Below are 19,159 nucleotides of genomic sequence, written 5' to 3'. Positions count from 1 at the left end.
CTATATTCCTCTATTCCTGCAAAACAATAATGCCAGAATATTTTATCACTACTGGGTTATCATTATAGATTTTGAATTTCGGGAAACCAAATCACCCTTATTAGTGAGTAGTTGTCATTCTTTATGTACAGTGTGCAGTCTTGATTACCTCCTGAGAGCAATAGTAGAAACAATTCATTTATTTGGAATTTATTGGGATGTGCAGTGTACTTGTAGATCTTGAAGGAAACTTTGCAGATGAAATTTTCCCATGACAGTGGGCTTATTGATTTCTATAGAGCAGGCTTTTGTTAAAGGCACAAGGGTAAGGTGATGGTGGTGGGAAGATAATGGCATTCCTATTTGCACTTCTACATATGATTACCTTGAAGGCTTTTATATTTATGCTAAAGTTTGAGAAGTAGGTAGTGTGCCTGAAATTGTTAGCATAGCAAATTGTCTAATGCTGAAATTACTACATTTGGTATTATGCAAAGAAGTTAAGTTCTGTGTTGTTTTGCAGAAAACGTTTTTCCTAGGTTGGTTAAGTTATTGATGGCATAAGTCCATAGAGAATAAGTAGTCCTCCCTGGCAGTGTGAAAAAAAGCAGTAGAATAATATCTTTTTCTTTTTAAAAATTCTTTATTTTGTTAAAATACAACAATTCTCTTAATTTTCAAGATTGACCCCTCTTTCCAGTGCCACGTACAAAGTCATTTTACATGAGCTCAGTAATATCTTTTTTCTTGATGATCTACAAGTTGCCCTTATTTGACTAGAGCCTTACTTAACCAATATGTAATTTCCTATTTTTCTGAGGAAATAACTTAATCTTTCCTACAGTTATTTCAGGGATGGAGAATATTTTGCCTTCTATGCAATGATGGATAGCAGCTTCTGTCCTGTAGTGGGAGCTGTATGTACTTTCATAGTACACACTTTATTGCATTGTAATTCTATTATAATTGTCATGGTTGCATCCTTGGGAATCCTGGTGTTTGTAATTTGATGAGGCACTGCACCTCTCTTATTGAGAATTCAAAATGCCTCTCCCAAAACAAAACAAAAATGCCAGGATGCTGTAGGATGTTGCCATGGCAGTTAAAGTGGAATCATACTGCTATCACTATATAGTGTGAAAGGGCCCTTGGTGCTAAATTGTTCAAGGACTTGTGCACAGTACAGTATTACCAACATCTTTAAATTGGCCCAATAATATGGTGCACCAGTGGGGCAGTATAAAGCCACTGCTTTATAATTAGATTATGCAGTAATCAAGTCATTGAATGTTGACCCAATTATAGTTTCTGGCCCAACCATTAGGACCAAAATTTCTCCCCTGTGTTACTGTTTAATTCTTTGAAGCATTCTAGCCAAAGTGAAAGCACACGAAGACATATCTTTGAGCCTCAGATTGGTATAACTAATACACGCATACAGAAAACAGCCACAACTATGTATCTGGAGAAATCTGAGAGAATGTGGGGGTGTTTCTACAGACATTTTCTCGTCAATCTTATTAGAAAACTCCACTTACTTGTGATTGTTGCTAAGCCCCTCTCTTTGCTCTTTTTGCTTCTTTTCATCATCTGTGCAGTGGAAAGCTGTCCATAAAGCTTTTGCTGATAGCACAATTACAGTACCTTGACTCCCAAGTGCAAGGCATTTAATCGTATTGGTATTATCACTCACTTTGTAACTCCAGCCTTAGCTTCTGGATAGAGGATACCCAGCATAAGCAGTCATGCTGGATAAATAGGAGTTGAGATTTGAAAGGATTAACCTGGGGTCTCTGGACGTGGGCGATGTGTAGATTCTCTACTCTGGAGCATATGTTTAGTTTTGCCAGTGTGTTACTATTGTTTATTTGATGGTGGGGAGATTCATTTGAACAGAAGATGCATTTAAAATGAAGACACATGTTATTTTCCAGACAAGGCTAATAGCTATTCCCTTCAATGTTCTATCCATTTCAAGCTTTAGAAATAAACAAAAACAAAACATATGACATACAGATTGAGCAAGGAATTGGGAAATGGGTCAAACTATTCATTATATACAAGCTTACATATACTACATCCATAAACCAAAGACTATATAGAAAAGTAGTCAAGTCATTTTAAAAAACACTCAAGAAATGTTTGGATGATATTAATTATCACAGTCCCATTTCAGCTGGGCTTCTTAGTAGGATATGGGACTGAAACTGTTTTGGTCATCATGATGGATGACATATGACACAGAGTGAGGAGTATGCCTGGTGGAGTTGGGACTTTTAAGCATTGTATTTCTGTACTTCTGATCCTTCTTGTCAGAAGAACGTCTTGTCTCTAGAACTTTGTGCAGGGGGACTATTCTTGTGAATTATGTCCTTATTTAAATCTAGATGAAATCTCTGAGATAGTAATCTGGTGCTTTGAAATGATATGCCACCAATATGCTGGCAAGACTCACCTCTATTTTTCTATGCCACTTGACTCCAAGGAAGCAGTCAATACACTTGGACATTGCCTGCATTTGATAATAGGTTAAACAAACTGAAATTAAATTCAGGCAAGTTGGCTATGGTCAGTAGAAAGCTTGACCATTTCAGAATTTGGAAGTGCTCCTTGATCCTAAACTGTCCCCTGACCTGATCATGGAGGTAGTGTTTGTGAGGGGGCCTTACACATTTGCACAATCATACTTAGTAAACCAGTTACAGCTATTACTCAGTCAGTTTGATCTGGCAACAGTTATGCATATCTCAGTTACATCATAAGACTATTGCAATAAACTCTGTGTGCTCCTTAAAAGGTGACCTAGCATGACATTGTGATCATGTTAATCTCAACTCAGGTTGTTGGATTTAACCCTTAAAATTTTAAATGACTTCTTAGGGTCTAGATCTCTGAGGGACTGCTTTTCTAGGCTTGAACTTGCCTGGCTATAAAGATGATGATGAAAGGGGATTTCTTGACCCATTCTGGCTGTTGTATTTTTAAAGTGTACTACTACTAATTCTATTATATTCTATTTTTTCCTCTCCTTTCATTTCCTTATACAGCCTGAGTATCCCTTATCTGTATCCAAAATCTGAAATGCTCCAAAATCCATAATTTTTCACATGGGTGGTTGAGATAGTGACACCTTTGCTTTCTGATGGTTCAGCAGACACACACTTTGTTTCATGCTCAAAATTATTAAAAATAGCATGCATAAAATTACCTTCAGGCTAAGTGTATAAGCCGTATACAAAACATAAATGAACCTTATGTTTAGACACGGGTCTCATCTCCAACATATCTTATTATGTACAGTGGACCCTTGTTATCTGCTGGGGTTTGGCTCCAGGAACCGCTGTGAATAACAAAATCCGTGGATGCTCAAATCCCATTAAATACAATGACATAGCAAAATTGTGTCCCTTATATAAAATGAGAAAATCAAGGTTTGATACTTGAAATATATCCTTTTTTGAATATTTTCAAGCTGTGAATGCTTGAATCCGTGTATTAAAATATCCGTGGATAAGGAGGGTCAACTGTACACACAAATGTTACAAAATTGGAAAAAATATTCCAAAATCCCAAACCTTTCTGATCCCAAGTATTTTGAATAAGGGAGACTCAACCTATACCTCACCTTTCTCTCAAAACTGTAACTTACCTGCTTAAAAGGGGGGAGGGGGGGAATACAAATTTAAAAATATTGGTAGCTAAAAACATACAAAAAGTTGTGATTAAAGTAATGTTTAACTGTCCAAAATCTATCTACTACTACTACTGTTACTACTGCTGCTACTAAATCTCTGTAGATTTAAGTTTTTATCTGTTTGCCTGCTTGCTATGCTACATTACATACACAAAATTCACTTTATTTTATTTTATTTATGGAAGCATGGGGTGAATTGTTTTACCCCTTTCATACAGTGTGTTTGGTGGCCAGTCAGGAGAGGCATGCAACTGAGACATGTGGAAATATGAGGAACACTTGAGCAATCAAAGAGACAGGCACTCATCCTCCAGAAATGGAGAAGCTGAATGATAACAATGGCTGATTATTCTCCCAATTGACACTGGCTATTACAGCCAGTAGAAATATGCATCCAAAAACTCAAGCTTACAGTAGGAAATAATTATGAACTCTTTCTGGCCTTAAATAAATTAAATCAAACCATTATATATTTATGTTTTCTGTCAAATTAAGACAGAACATCTACATTTTATATCTTGTTTAGGCAACATAAATGCTGTGAACTTGTCAGGGGGAAAAAAAGTTCCTGTCAAGAATAAAGCTTTATGATCTGTCTTTTCTATTGCTTTTAACAGACTTTAAAGACAAGCAAATAATTATTCCCAGGAAAGAATGTCACAATTATTCAATTAACTTTTTCCATACAGCTAGTAGTTTTGAAAGGAAAACAAATGTGGGCTGTGGAAAACTGTGTTCTCACAAATCACAGAAATACAGGAAGCTGCTTTTTACAGAATCAGATCATTCCTCCATCTAGCTCAGTATTGTTTATACAAAGGTAGTCAACCTGGTGCTCTTTGGATGTTTTGGACTATAGCTCCAATAAATTCCAGGAATCATGGCCAAGGATAACAAGGTTTTGACAGGGGTCTTTCCTAATCTTAACTGGGGATGCCAGGAACTGAAACATGAAATCATAATGTAAAGCATTGTTGGATCAGACCAAAATAGCTATTTATTTATCTATCTACCTGTCTTTCCAAACCTTTCAAACTGTCATATACCTAAAGATTTCAGGTCAGAGTACAGTAAATCAAATAACTTTATGATTTATTTATTTAAGTATTTGTATCATGTCCTATATCGTGAAATATCATGGTGGGGTACAAATAAAATTGATGTAAACCATCTAAAATTATTAAAAACATTCAAAATAATTTAAACAGACTAAATGTTTGTCAAACAATTTACCCAGTTAAAACAGGTCAGATGAATTTAAACAGTAAGAAACAATGTGTGTGAACCTTATGAATTAATCAGTTATCCCCACCCTTGATGCTTTAATGAAAAATTAGGTGTTTACGTGATACAAAATGAATTGAGTGTCAGTGCCAATTAGGTTTCCAAGCGGAGCGCCTTCTTCAACTGAAAAGAGCCCCCATACAGTGTATTAACCCCACTGTTGAAGCAGACCTGAATGCCATTGTTGTTGTTGTTATTGTTATTATTCTGTGCCTTCAAATCTTCATTTCAGATTTATGGTGACCCTATGACAAACCTATCAGGGGGCCTTTGGGAGCTGATAGTGTGTGACTTGCCCATTGGGTTTCCATGGCCAAGCAGAGATTTAAACCCTAATCTCCAGAGTTCTGGTCCAATACTCAAACGCTATGTCACACCAGTTCCTACCTGAATCCTTAGGTAGGCATATATAGAAGAGGATGCTTATTCAAGACCAAGACCTTTATGGCTGTAAATTCTTTACAAACATCTTGAATTAAGACAGGAAGTATATTGCTAACCAGAGCATTTTCTTTAAGACTAGTATTAAATTTGGTCTGTATGGTATCCCAGTCATCAAACTAGCTGGTTTAGTTAGCATTAACAGCAGCTTCGAGGTCAACTTCAAATGTAGCCCCACATAAAGTGCATCACAGTAGTTTAATTGGGAGTTTACCATTGCCTGAACTTCTCATTGTATTCATTTACTTACTTTGATTTATATCCCCTCTTCTTTCTCCCAAATAAATCCAAAAGCAACTTACGATATAAGTTAAAACAAAATAGCTAAAACAATATGTGATACAAAAGCATCAAAAGCATTAGCCAATCCAATTAATATCCCACTTTTACAACTTTAATTTAAAACAATAAAGCCATTAGTGTGGCTTTATTGTGTCACTACTGAGGTTTAAGTGTGGGCACAACATTACTGTGGCTGGATTATCCCTGTTTATGTTAGGACATAGCTAGTGGACCAGTCAAAGTTGTCCATAAGCATTGTCTTTAAAAATAAAAAGTTTAAAACAATGCTAAACAATTCCACAATCAAAACAAAACCTAGAATTATACAAATCGCAATATTTCTAGGCCCTAAATGCTTGGATGAATAGCCAGGATTTAATTTGGAACAAAATGAGGCTACTTTTGGTATCGATGGGGCCTCAGTGTGCCCTACAACTGCAAACGTCATCTCCCACACCTCCACATCATGCTCCAAATGGTGGGACATAGAGGAGGGCTCCCTGCAAGATCTTAATTTTATTTGGCAGGTATATGCAAAGAGAGATGTTCCCTCAATACTAAGGTGCCAAGCTCATTTCCATCAGTGGCTAGCCGGATGCCTCTGAAAAATAACAAGATGGTTTTAATTATTCCCTGCATTTGGTATTCTCTTGCATGAAAGAATATTAACTAGGCTGTAAAAATATGTGCAGTACTGACATGCAATAATTATGAAATTGTGAAAATCAGCAAAACTGTTGAATACTAAGTTGTGGAATTTGGGAGATAACAGCATATCTCACAAGCAGAAGGTGAGAAAACTCAAGTCCCACACTACCTCCACCCTCACAAGTTCTGGCAGACAAAGAAAGTAGGGTGAGGGGTCATTCAGATGTTGGTTTTTATAGCGTAATGATGTTCAAACCGAGGGCAGGGATGCTCTATGGAGTGAAAAAAAGAACATAATACAGGAACACGAAGAAATAAAAAGACATTGGAGGCAATACATAGAAGAGTTTTACAAAAAAGATGAGGGAATGAATGATACTTGGAATGAGGAGCCATATGAAGATGAACCCCAAATTCTAAGAAGTGAAGTGGAATCTTCAATAAAGGAAATGGGAAAAAATAAATTCCCAGAAACAGATGAAATCCCAATTGTACTGCTACATTGCCTACAGACAGATGCAACTTTAGTGCTAAGTGAAATATGCCAACAAATATGGAAAACAAAGCAGTGGCCAGCAGACTGGAAATGTTCAATATACATACCAATCTGCAAGAAAGGAGATACAAAAAAATTGCAGCAACTATAGGACAATAGCACTAATTTCACATGCAACCAAAATAATGCTCAAAATTCTGCAGCATAGATTCCAACCATACATGGAGAGAAAATTTCAGAGGTGCAAGCAGGAATCAGAAAAGGAAGGGGCACTAGGGACCACACTGCAAACATGTGATGGCTAATGGAGTGTACCAAAGAATTTAAAAAAACAATCAATGTGTGTTTCATAGACTACAGCAAAATTTGGAGAAATAGAGTGGTTCCCCATAGGCAAAGGGGTCAGGCAAGGCTACATCCTATCACCCTACTTGATTAATTTATATGCTGAAAACATAATAAGAAAAAGAGAATTAGAATCAGAAAAAGGAGGAGTTAAGATAAGAGAAAGCTCCTAAATCTTGTAAAGGTTTTGTGGAATGAGGATGTGGTATCCGACTGTTGACTGTGCCAATATTTTATAATACTTGACTATGCCAATGTCTTATAATAATGTATGAATTTTGAGATGCTATGGAGGATGGGACTGTGGGCATTCTCCCCTCCTGCTTGGATATATAGAAGATATAGATCTTCGTTCGGAGTAGAATGTAGATATATTTGTGCTATGGCAGTACACCTGATGTTTCATGTTTTGTATGTTTGCCATATTTTGGTGCTGGCCATGTGCCGTAATAAATTCATTCATTCGATAGGAGGCAGCAACATTAACAACCTAAGATATGTGGACAACACCATAATATTAGCAGAAAACATCCTGGAATTGGAACAGTTAATAAGGAAAATCAAAGATAAAAGTGCAAAGGCAGGTCTCATGCTGAACATAAAGAAAACAAAATAAAGACCACAGAAGAAATACACAGATTCAATCTAGACAATCTAGACAATGAGGAAATTGAAATAGTTAAAGTATTTCCATATCTAGGATCAAACATTGACCAGAATGGAGACTGCAGTCAGGAAATAAGAAGAACTTGAGGGCAGCTAACAACAACAAATGATGCAAATAACCTCATTCAAGCATTCTAGTTTTGCTACTCACGCTGTGAGTTCTCTGGGATCTCTGGGAGTTCAGTGGCTCACATGTGCCAGCACTTGAATAAACATGGAGTCAACTATGCGAATGTATTTGAAATGTGTTCAAGGCATGCAGAGTATAATCCCAATTTATCCCGAGTCTATTCATATCAGTAATTTACACTACCAATAATGTGAATCTTTTTTAAAAACTCGGTAAAAAAAACTGGCATTGATTATCCCAGATTAAGTGGGCTTTTGGCAGCCTCCCCCCCCCAAAAAAAAAAAACACAACACCTTATTTGGGTGCATCCTGGATGCATGTGAACAATGGAGATTCAACCAGAATAAATCCTAGATTATTTTCACCATCTGAATAACTCCTCAGTCTTCTTTAGTAAATACTCAAAATACTAAAGGTTACATGATAGCTCATGCTGAGAGGCTATGTAACTGGAATTCTTCAAACATGGAGGAGAGTGATGCACTGAAAAAAAAGGTAGCTGAAAACACAGTTTTTTAAAGGCACCATTTGAAAAAAAAAAATAGAAACCTCTACAGAGAGCATTGCCAGTTGAATCATGAGATAAGAGATGATCCTTATATATGTGATCCCATAAAATGCTTCAAATCGGCTTGAATTCTTTTTGCCCCCATCACTGCATATTTTCAAGTCTACACCCTCCTGTCTTGGCTGATATACTGGAGGAGCAGTCATTTTTGCTTGGAAATGAAGCTAGCATTGTATATTAAGTATCAGTAGCACATAGCTGTTTGGGCTCAGGAATCAAAGAAGGTCTTATCCAGCTCAAAGCTTTTGGCAATATGGCTGTAATTACATAAACTGGAAAGCAGCCACTTTACAAAAGCAATAGGAATTAATACTGTTTATAACTAAAGATGCTTTCTGCAGAGAATCCAGTTAAGCCTTGTAACACCCCATTGAGAGAGCCGAGTGTTATCCCTGTCTTGCAGACAGAAAAGCAGGTGTGGTGTAGAGAGGTGATTTGCACTACACTACAAAACACTGGAGTGATATGTTCTTAGAAGAAGTGCAGCTTGCCTGGGATCTAGCTCATATGAAATAACAAATAAGCTAGAACAGCAAGTCCTAGAATATATATATTTTTACTTATTTTATTTACAGTATATCTTTCTCCCAGTGCTGGATCTTTTGCCCAGAACTGGTTAAGCATGAAGTTAGGCCAGACAGGTGCACAAGAATTCTCACACAAGAATGAGCCCGCAGCTTACTCAGACAACTCCCTCAGTGCTAGTCTTCTTCCCAAAGATCTCACATTGTGAAGAATTGCTTGAATCCAGTCTACAGAGGGAATATCTACAACAGGGATTTTCACCTGTGGTCCATAGATCACCTGGGCAGTCCATGGAGGAGCTCCAGGGGGAATCCATGAACTGGCTACAAACATGATTTCCTCATCTTTAATTTTATTCCTATTACTTTGAAAATAGTTTAAGGGGAGGAAATTGTTTGTGTCAAAGTGTCAAATTATGCTATTCAGGTATATCATGCATGGGCAGGTAGCATTCAACTCAATATCACTGCCATATTGTGGGGAGAGAATAATAGAATCTTAGAGTTGGAAGCAGCCAAAAGGCCTATCTACAGTTATACACAGCGAAAGCAATCCCAAAAGTTGACATTCCAGTTTCTGTTTAAAGAACACTAAAGAAGAGTCCACCTCCTTCCAAGTCAGTCTATCTCACTGTAAGACAGCTCTTATCATGAAGTTCTTCCTAATGTTTTAGTGGAATTTTTCTTGTAATTTGAATCCACTGGTTTGTGTTCTAGTCTCTGAAGCAGCAAAATACGACCTCGCTCCATCTCCTACATGCCACCCATTCAGAAATTCAAAGGTGACTGTCGTGTCACCTCTCAGTGCTCTCTTTTCCATGTCCACTGCTTTCATAAATTATCATAGGAGTCCATAACTCACAAAAGCTTAAGAGCCACTTAAGCTACATACAAGATCCTCTGGTCTACTCCATCATTCAGTGTTGGACACTTCTCTGCCTACTGACCCCATGATTTAATCCTATTAGAATGTTCTGTTTCTTTCTTGGAATATGTTGTTGTTCAGTTTGCTTACTTGTCACAACTTAGCTGGTGTGGTGTGGGGCCAGACCCAGTTTGAGGAGCAGACAGAGCTGTGTGCCTATCCACCCTTTTCTTTCAGAGGTTCCCTTCAGGGTTCTTGAAAGTACAAGTTACCAGGGTCAGGCTAATGTTGGGGGTTGCTGAACCTATCTTATTCCCAGCATGGCAAGGAAATACTCAGTGATGAATGCCCACAGATGTTATTCTAGGGTTGTCTAGGGATTAAGTCCAGTAAATTCTGGCTACTTTTCTCTCCCTCCAAGGCCACATCAGTATCAGTTGGAAAGGAGGAAAGGCTTCATCTTATCCACTGGGACCAAGGCATGATGGAGCTGCACCTGTCTGCTGTTCTCTCTCAGAGAACAGTATGGTTCTCTGAGGGTTATATGGTTATTATACAGCCTTATACAGTTGTAATGAACAAAGTTGTGACCTTGTTTATCCCAATGATACTGTGTTTCTGTATTATGGCTTCCAGTGTTGTCACTTACCACTGGGCTTGCAAAGGGGTCTTGTAGCATACTTGAGACTCACTGAAAGAAAGAAGCTGGCAGCATGAATTTTCGTAGACTTCTGAGTACCCAGATTGTTAGGGGCAATTAGCTTACAGTTGTAAACTACTTAGACACGGTTAGTTCAGTATGAAGCAGTATATAAATGAAGCTGTTTGTTTGTTTGTTTCTTAATCAAGTTACAAACATTCGTGCTTTGTTTCAGTTAGTCCCAATGGTGCAACAAGAACCCTTTGCATACTGATTTTCCAGACTAACATAACTATGTTTTTTAATTCTGCCAGTGAACTTGCAATCACCTAAACCAGGTAGGGGCAACTATGGTGGGACTGAGACCTGTTTCCCTCTCCAGCCCCCCTGTGGGCTGTGCTCCCCTAGCAAGCCCAAATATCTCTGTTTTCTTCTGCAGTCCCTTTCCAAATGGCAACAGGAAGAGACATTGCATCACTTCTTGTTGCCATTTTAAGAGTGACTGCGGATGAAAATGGAGGTATTGGGGGTGGCGAATACAAGGTTCTGGAGTTCTGGTAGGGTGGAGGAATTTTCATATATATTTTTTTCATACATTTGGGAGACTTTCTGCATGGTTTGGGGCCAAAAATTGTTTGAAAATCATGTCAATTTTTTTAAATGTTGGGGAAATGAGGGGCTTTGAAGGATTGGTAAGGGTGTTTCAAGGGCCACAAAAATCAGGTCCGGGAGCTGCGTACAGTCTGTGGGTCACACTATGCCGACTCTTGACCTAAATAAGAATCTTTTTTTCCCCAGCAGTGCAGAATACTGGGTAGGCTAACTAAGGCCCTATATAGACCGGCTTGAAAGGTCGGCCTGTGGGCGGAATCAGGGCACAGCATCCTGACAATGGATGCCCTGACTCTGCACAGGGCATCATGATGCCGTACACCATTCCAGACAGCATGCAGCATCATGGCACACCTCAGGTTCTGCATCAAGATGATGCAGCACCATAGGGACACCATACAGCCACACTTCTGTGGCTATGGCACCCTTTGGAAGGCACAAAAGTGAGGTTGCCATGGCCCCAATCCAGCCAGGAAAGGGGCAGCCTCTTGCTGACCCTTAGGAACAATCAGTAGAGTCCCTAAGCATTGCTAGTCACATTTTTACCCATTTTGCAGCAGCGGATTGAAATAGCTTCCATGTTTGCTGTTTATTAATAATTTTATCTTATCCTTTCTCAGAGATTTCAAGCTGAAATGCATGGTTTCCTGCTATATACATTTATATATGTGGAAGAGCCCTGAGATATATATTAGACTGAGAGATAAGTGGACAGAATTTGCCACATAACTCTGATGCAGGCTTTAAAAGATCCTGTGTTTCTCTGGTCTAAATTCCCATGAAGTACCCATCTCTTGTTTGTAGTTACACGATTGGAAAGACGCTGTTTTGCATCAGCTTTCTCTTTCAGCTTCCTCTCTCTCACATGCTGACATTTGTTCATTCATTCATTTTCTTTCACTGGCAAATAAAAATTCAGGCAGACTTTTAAGAATCATGACAGGGTGGCTTTTATTTGGTGTGTGTGTTTTAGTTATGTTTTTAACTTTTGCATGTTTTTAATGTTATTATTTGTTTATTTATGTTTTAAATGTTAATTTTATACTGTTTTAACTGGATTGTTTTAATTGTTTTAAGAAATAGTAAAGTTTTTAAAGTGTTTTTATCTATTTGGCCACCTTGGATCCCTTTTGGGGAAAAAGGTGGCATAAAAATGAGAGAAAGAAAGAAAGAAAGAAAATTCATGAGCTGTTTTTACAAAAGCTTCTGCATGAAGCGGATTACAGTATACCAAGCAAGCAACTCTAAATAGAAACATTCAAAACATAAAATGCCCAAAATCAATCAGTGTCAGTAAGTCAATACATAAGTGACTGCAATAAATCTCAATATAGAGGTATAAAATGATTGGCTAGGGTTCAGACTCCTGAACTTCCCTCTCTTCTTCTGTAAGAAACACAATAGTCGTACCATGGCTAGTAATCACACTAAAATATAGGCCAAGATCCTATCTGGGAGGCAGAGAGCAAAGTTCTACCACTGCAGAACTCCACTCAATCTTCACTCCCACAGGACTTACCTATTGCCTATAACTCCCTCCCCTACATAACCATTGAGTGGCCAATGGAGAGAGGAGGTGGAGAGCATCCAGCTATTTCCTTATAGCTGTATGCCTAACAACAAACACATCCTCTAGAACAACCAACAGGCAACAGGAGAATTTTGAGGAGATGTGAGTTCAATATGCAAGGGAGGCTATAAATTCCTCCATTTGCAATAATTAAAAAAAGAGGGCAGCCATAATTTACTGAATGAGTGTGTCATTCATATCACTGCTAGCTGTGATAATCTTAGGGTCCAATAGATTATGTTGTTGTGTGTCTTCAAGTCATTTCCAACTTATGGTGACCCTAAAGTAAACCCATCGTGGGGTTTTCTCGGTAAGATTTGTTCAGAGTGAGATTGCCTTTGGCTTCCTCTGAGGCTGAGAGAGTGTGATTTGCCCAAGGTCACCCAATGAGTTTCCATGGCTGAGCGGGGCTTTGAAGCTTAGTCTCCAGAGTTGTAGTCCTAGTTGTAATCATAAAGCAGCTGAATTCTAATGGAGACAGACAGATGAATTGCCTCACTGAAGTATGAAGTCACTTGCAAATAACACAGAATGGGTTGGACTGTCTAATACATATTACATTGTGGAGATAAAGAGAAGAAAGATACAAGGAAGGGAGGAAGGAAGCCACTAATACATAAATCATACAAGATATTTGTTATCAACATTTTTTAAAGTGTCACAAGGGGACAAGACATTTCAAAATGTTGGTTATGACCTATGAAGCCCTATATGTCCCAGGTCCAGGTTATATGACCATGTCCAAGCCTTAAGATCTTTTGGAGGGGTACTTTTCATGATCCTGCCACCCTCACAGACATATTTACTGGGTACATGAGAGAGGGCCTTCACCATGATTGCTCCCATATTCTGGAACTCTTTCCTTGGGAGGCTAGCCTGGGTCCCTCTTTACTGCCCTTCTGTCAGCAGGTAAAGACCTTTTTTTAAATTTTAGCAAGGTTTGGGAAAGCGATTTACAAGTAAGGGGGGGGGAAGAGTTTTGTTTTGTTTTTCGTGCACTGCATTGATTTTTATTCTTTGATTTTAAGTCAGTATTTTAAATGGCTTTAATTCAGTTTAATACTATTCAAGCCATATCATTTTTTATGTTTTCAGTTACTATATATGTATTTTGATCTATGATTCATTTATTTTGTAAACTGCCTTAAGTCTCAGCTTTGAGCCAAAATAAAGTGAAAGAATAAAAAACATTTCAGATTCTGAATATGGCAATATGTTAGCTGTGGAACACTGTGAATACTGTGTTAGAAAATAAACTAATATTAAAAGTATGAGTGGGCTGATGCTTCTGATTCTCATTTTCAGCCACAATATTGAGAAACTAGATTTCACCCACTTTGGAAGATAGAGTAATGAGGAATCAGAAACATGTGCCATGTCTGCTTTGCTTTCCCACTCAGTGTATACCAGAGTGGGCAGAGTTCAGACTTGTGGGATCTACTATATTTTTTAATTAGAATCCCAGCTTTAATTAGAAGCAACTAGATCCAGATGGAAAATGCTGAACCCAGGAATTTGTTTTGAGTACTGGAATATAACACATCTCCCTTTCCTTCTGTACAGAAAATAACTCCCAGTTCCCCTGAACTCTCTTTATTTTAGGAATAAAATTTAGATTAGAGTGAGGTGATGGTGGACTTGTTGCTGCTCTTGTTGAAGCATTGTGAGTCAGAAATGCTTCCATATCTACAGCAAATCACCTGGAGTTCTATAAGTATATCCTTCTGTTCCAAGCATACAGAACTCAATCAGTTCATAGATGCTTCTGGAACAATGTCATGTTCTTATATGGTATAGCATTCAAGGTAATATGTTGTCTTCAATATATCTCTCTGGAATAAAGCACAGACATTTGTAAAGTAGAGTAGATGACCAACCATGAAATAACAAGACCACAGACAGAAAACTGAGGCGGGTTACAGACTGCCGAAAAGCGGCGGCCTGCACCCGCCCCTTTCCCCGCTGTATCGGGGCCTCAGCTGCCAGACTGGCAGCCTCTGAGGCCCTGATCCGCCGCTTTGCAGGTTGCGGGGAAGCGGCAAAAGGCTGCTTCCCCGCAGCTTGGAAAGGGGTGTACTTGGGGCTTCAAGCCCCAAGAACACCCCAACGGCAGCGGGGACTCCCAGAAAGGAGCCGCTCGGCCCCTTTCTGATTTGCGTCGCTGGTGCAGCCTTCGCACAGCCTTGACAAGATGTGATGTTTTTAAACAAAATTTTAAAATAATTTTAAATTTCTTAATTTTTTTTTAAAAGTAAAAGTAAAAAAATAAATAAAACCTGGGGGCCTTTCCTTTCTCTTCCCACTGAACCCTGCCCACTCACACCATCTCTTCAGCATGGTAAAGGTACATAGACAAACACTACAGCTCATTTCTGCCAAAAGCAGGATGCTTGGGAAGCAGTGGTGTCACACACACTTAGGGTGTCACCTGGTGTGGCCCGAACTCCCCTTATGATATCCCTGGTGGGAGGGTGGGTTGCAAAGTGAAGATCCAAAGAGGACTCATGAGGGGACTGCCAGGCCTTAAATAGCCTCTGGCTATGCCCCCTTCATGTGCAGCATCTTGGCACCCTGCAAAGAATTTTAGCCTCTTGTCAAGGAGGCCATCAAAAGTACACCCACCTCCATAGCGTTGTTAGACATGCAGGTCCAGGTATGTATTATTGTTGTAGCTCATGTTCCCAGTGCAAAATTTGGCAGGTGATGAAGCAGGCATGTTTTAGCTTGATGTGCATCCAGCTTGCAAGCCATTGTATATGGAAGGAGAGGCAGATCTCACAGACTGTTCTAGTTGGACTTTTAAAAGCCCTGGGTGAAAGATGTCAACACCCTTGTGTAAGACGCCTAATGACATTTTTCTAGCAATATTGTTTCATTGTATTTTATTAATGTACTTTTATTTTACCTGTTTATTTTATTTCAATCTCTAAATGTTGGATAATGATGAACCACCATGACATTGAGCTCATTTGGAAGACGGCTGCTTGGAATCAGCATCAAAGACCTTGTTAAGGGTGGAGAAGTATTTATTAAGGAAAGTATATATCTGACAGATAGAGAAAGAAAGATTGCAGAATGAAGAGTGAAGGGAAGAGAAATCAGATCTGAGAATATCTGTCTGTCTGGAAGAAGCAATTAATCAGACAATACAAAGAGGAAAGACACCAGAGAACCCTAAGTACATGTCCCTTGGCTGCTCTGCTCCACCACCACAGGACATAGTTGTTTGTGTATTTATTATCCCGTATTTCCAATTCTAGCAAATAAGAAATACAAAGCAGCTTCTAATATAGGTGCTGCTGCTGATACAGCAGACGTTACTTAAACAAGCGTATTATTATAGGCCACTTTCTGCATTCTTGATATACCAGCTCAGACCTCTGAACTGGTCTTAATGGCTTGCTCTTGTAAATTGGCCCAATTTCTGGTTATGTACTGTATATTTTGTACTACTAATAATAGTTGGCATGCTAAATATTCACATTATGGACCCTAAATACATTATTAGTCCAAATTTCTTAATTTTTTCAGTAATTTTCTCAAACAAGGATATTGCATGTGCTTGAATTGTTCTATAAAATGTAGCTATAACTTGGTTGTGGATCACATGATTTAAATTCTGCGAAATAATGGCTGGCATTCTGTAATACAGTTATGAATTCATAACCTAGAGTTAGAGATCCATAACTACTCTACATTCAGTTCTACTACATATTCATGTTTCTGGCACTATTGCCACAATTTTAAATGGCTCCTGAATCCCACCTTAAACTCCAGGGAATGATGGAGGTCTGCCTGCTGGCAATAGGGGCACAGCAGGATGACATTTCCAGCCCCCTTCTTTTGAGTAAGTGAGACTGGAGCAAGCAGAAGTGGAATTCCTGACATAATTCTTCATTGTACCATAGATGCTGGCAAGACAGAGCTGGAAATGTCATCCTGCTGCAGCCTGATCTCCAACAGAACAAATCTCCATCACTTTGGCTATTAAGGTAGATTTAGGGGTGGGGCCTAGACTAGGAGAGAGAGCCAGCATGGTATAGTGGTTTGAGTGTTGGACTATGACTCTGAAGACCAAGGTTCGATTCCTAGATCAGCCATGAAACCCACGTTGGGCAAGTCCCATGCTCTCAGCCTCACAGGAATGCAATGGCAAACTTCCTCTGAACAAATCTTGCCAAGAAAACCCTATGATAGGTTGCCATGAGTCAGAAATGACTTGGAGGCACACAACAACAACAGGAAAAACAGCAATGGCTAGGAGATGATACTTAGTTACACATTCACAAGTGAGTTGTTGGGTACATCTACACTGTAGAAAATAATGCCATTTCACTCCAGTTTAACTGCTATGGCTCCATCCTACAGGATCCTGGGGTTTATAGTTTTGTGAGGCAACAGCACTCTTTGTCAGAGAATGCTAAAGATCTTGTAAAGCTACAAATCCCAGGATTCTATTGGATGGAGCTACAGCACTTAAAGTTGTGTCAAACTGCATTATTTCTACAGTGAAGAAGCACCTGTAGGATCTTGGCCTGTGTCTTCAGCATAGTGAACTGTATGCCAAGATAACAAACACAGAGAATTTACATCTTGTGCCTCATTAGGAATTGTTACCTATGCTACTCTTTCATGCTTATTAAAGATCTATTACTTGGTTGCAAACCAAGCACAAAATGTATCTCAACCCAGAAAGGAATACATCATTTATATCTTTTCATCCCACAGGGGATTCATTTTATTTGAAGATAAAGCCTATATTTTAGAGCCTTTGGAAGGTACTACAAATGAACATATAATTTACCGAGCAACAAGCCTGAAACTAGCCTCAGGTTTTTGTGGGCATCATCTCAACATTTCAGCTGTCACACTGGAAGATACTGTACCATCTATGTGGACATTTACTAGCCGGGTAAGTGAAAACTGTAGTTTTCTCTTTTATATTTTGGAAACATCAGCATCTATGTAAAATATCTTGCCTGTGTAATTCACTATTTTTGTTAAGTTCTAAATGAGAAAAACAAACTCTGTCCAGCATCAAGGGATTTAATTTATGTGATGGAGTAGGTGTACCCTGTTTTAGACTAGCATTGAAAAGTTATTTTCCAAAAAATGTTTATGATTTATTGTTCTGAACTCATGTTATTATTTTCCATGATAATCCTAGGTACTTGTTAATTGAAACTACATGATTATATCTATAAAAAGATTATATGTACTATTTTGCAGATAAAAATACTCCAATAAAATTTCAAGCAGATGGTCTGAGTCTTTCTTTTAACTAGAGCATGATTTTATTTCTTGGGGCACTAAAATTTCAGTGAAGTGATAATGGAAAACCTCAGGCTGATGAGCTGGCGACATCCCACCACAAATCTCTCTCTGATCTATCAGTGCCTTAGACAAGGCTGTCATGTTGCAATACTGCCATGTTGCTGAACATGTCTCAGAACTCTACCTCAGAATAAGGCATTAATTGGTGAGATTATCTATGCTTCTTCTACCAATAATTCAGGCAAGGCATGGCGATGGAGGAGAAATTCTTGTTGGTAGCAGAAGATACTTCAAGGTGACAGTACACTGTCTTCCACCAGCCATAGTCACTCTCCTTCTGTTTGACACTAAGGGGTTAAATAGATGGTCAAAATAAGCAGGTTTCTGGCTGGCTTCCAGGTGGGGCATTTAGATGATGCAAGCCTCAAAGGTAACCAGAAACCGCTCTCAAGCCACCTATGGGGAGAAAAGCCAGACTAAAAAGGAGGCGAATTTTCCCACTACTTCCTTGAAAATGCGCACTTTTGCTGGTACATCTAAATGCAGCACTGCCAGAGCAGTCTCTATCCTAACTGTAACCCTAATTGGGCATATAAACTCCCTGTTGCAGGAGTGCATTTAAAACAGAGCTGCCATACCCAAGCAGTGGAGGTGGCAATGCCCAAAAGAGAAAGCATGACACCTCTCATGGAAATGAGTACAACATACACAAAAAGTAAAAGAGGGGGAATGGGTTGAAGAGGGAGTGAAGGGGGGGCTGATTGTACCTTGCCAGCATCTGCATGGGCACATCTCTGCTCCAATGCCCTGTCCCTGTGAAATGCTCCACATGTGAATGTGTGCAGGTTCACAGGAACATCCAATGAGATGGCATTTGCCACTGTTTTGCTCCTGCGAAGGTGCACAGTGTTTTGCTCCTGTGAAGGTGGGGGGGGGGGGGGACAATAAAAAAAGGACCCAGCAACATGGCTTCAAGTTGCACCTTGTGGTCATGACATGTGCACTCCTTGGGAACAAATGGTACAGTTGGTGGGGTTTCAATGTGGCTTTGGAAAAGACAGCTTCAAGCTGCTTTTTCCTGCCCATTTGTTTCACCCCTAAGTTCAATAAAATTAGTCTTGACAGGCAACTAAATGATAAG

General features: G+C 39.0%; 1 protein-coding gene across 1 annotated transcript in view; it reads left to right on the top strand.

The window, feature by feature from the left end:
• ADAM12 (ADAM metallopeptidase domain 12) overlaps positions 1-19,159 on the top strand; it is a 297,265-nt gene that overhangs the window by 174,858 nt on the left and 103,248 nt on the right. The window contains exon 6 of the mRNA XM_089510130.1: positions 17,473-17,656. Within this exon, the coding sequence (XP_089366256.1) occupies positions 17,473-17,656 (184 nt within the window). The remainder of the gene's footprint in view (positions 1-17,472; positions 17,657-19,159) is intronic.

Source organism: Sceloporus occidentalis, unplaced genomic scaffold (assembly GCF_023333645.1).
Source record: "Sceloporus occidentalis isolate IW3139 unplaced genomic scaffold, rSceOcc1.0.p SCAF_2, whole genome shotgun sequence".
NCBI classification, from domain to species: domain Eukaryota; kingdom Metazoa; phylum Chordata; class Lepidosauria; order Squamata; family Phrynosomatidae; genus Sceloporus; species Sceloporus occidentalis.
This window is presented reverse-complemented; position numbering and strand designations above follow the sequence as displayed.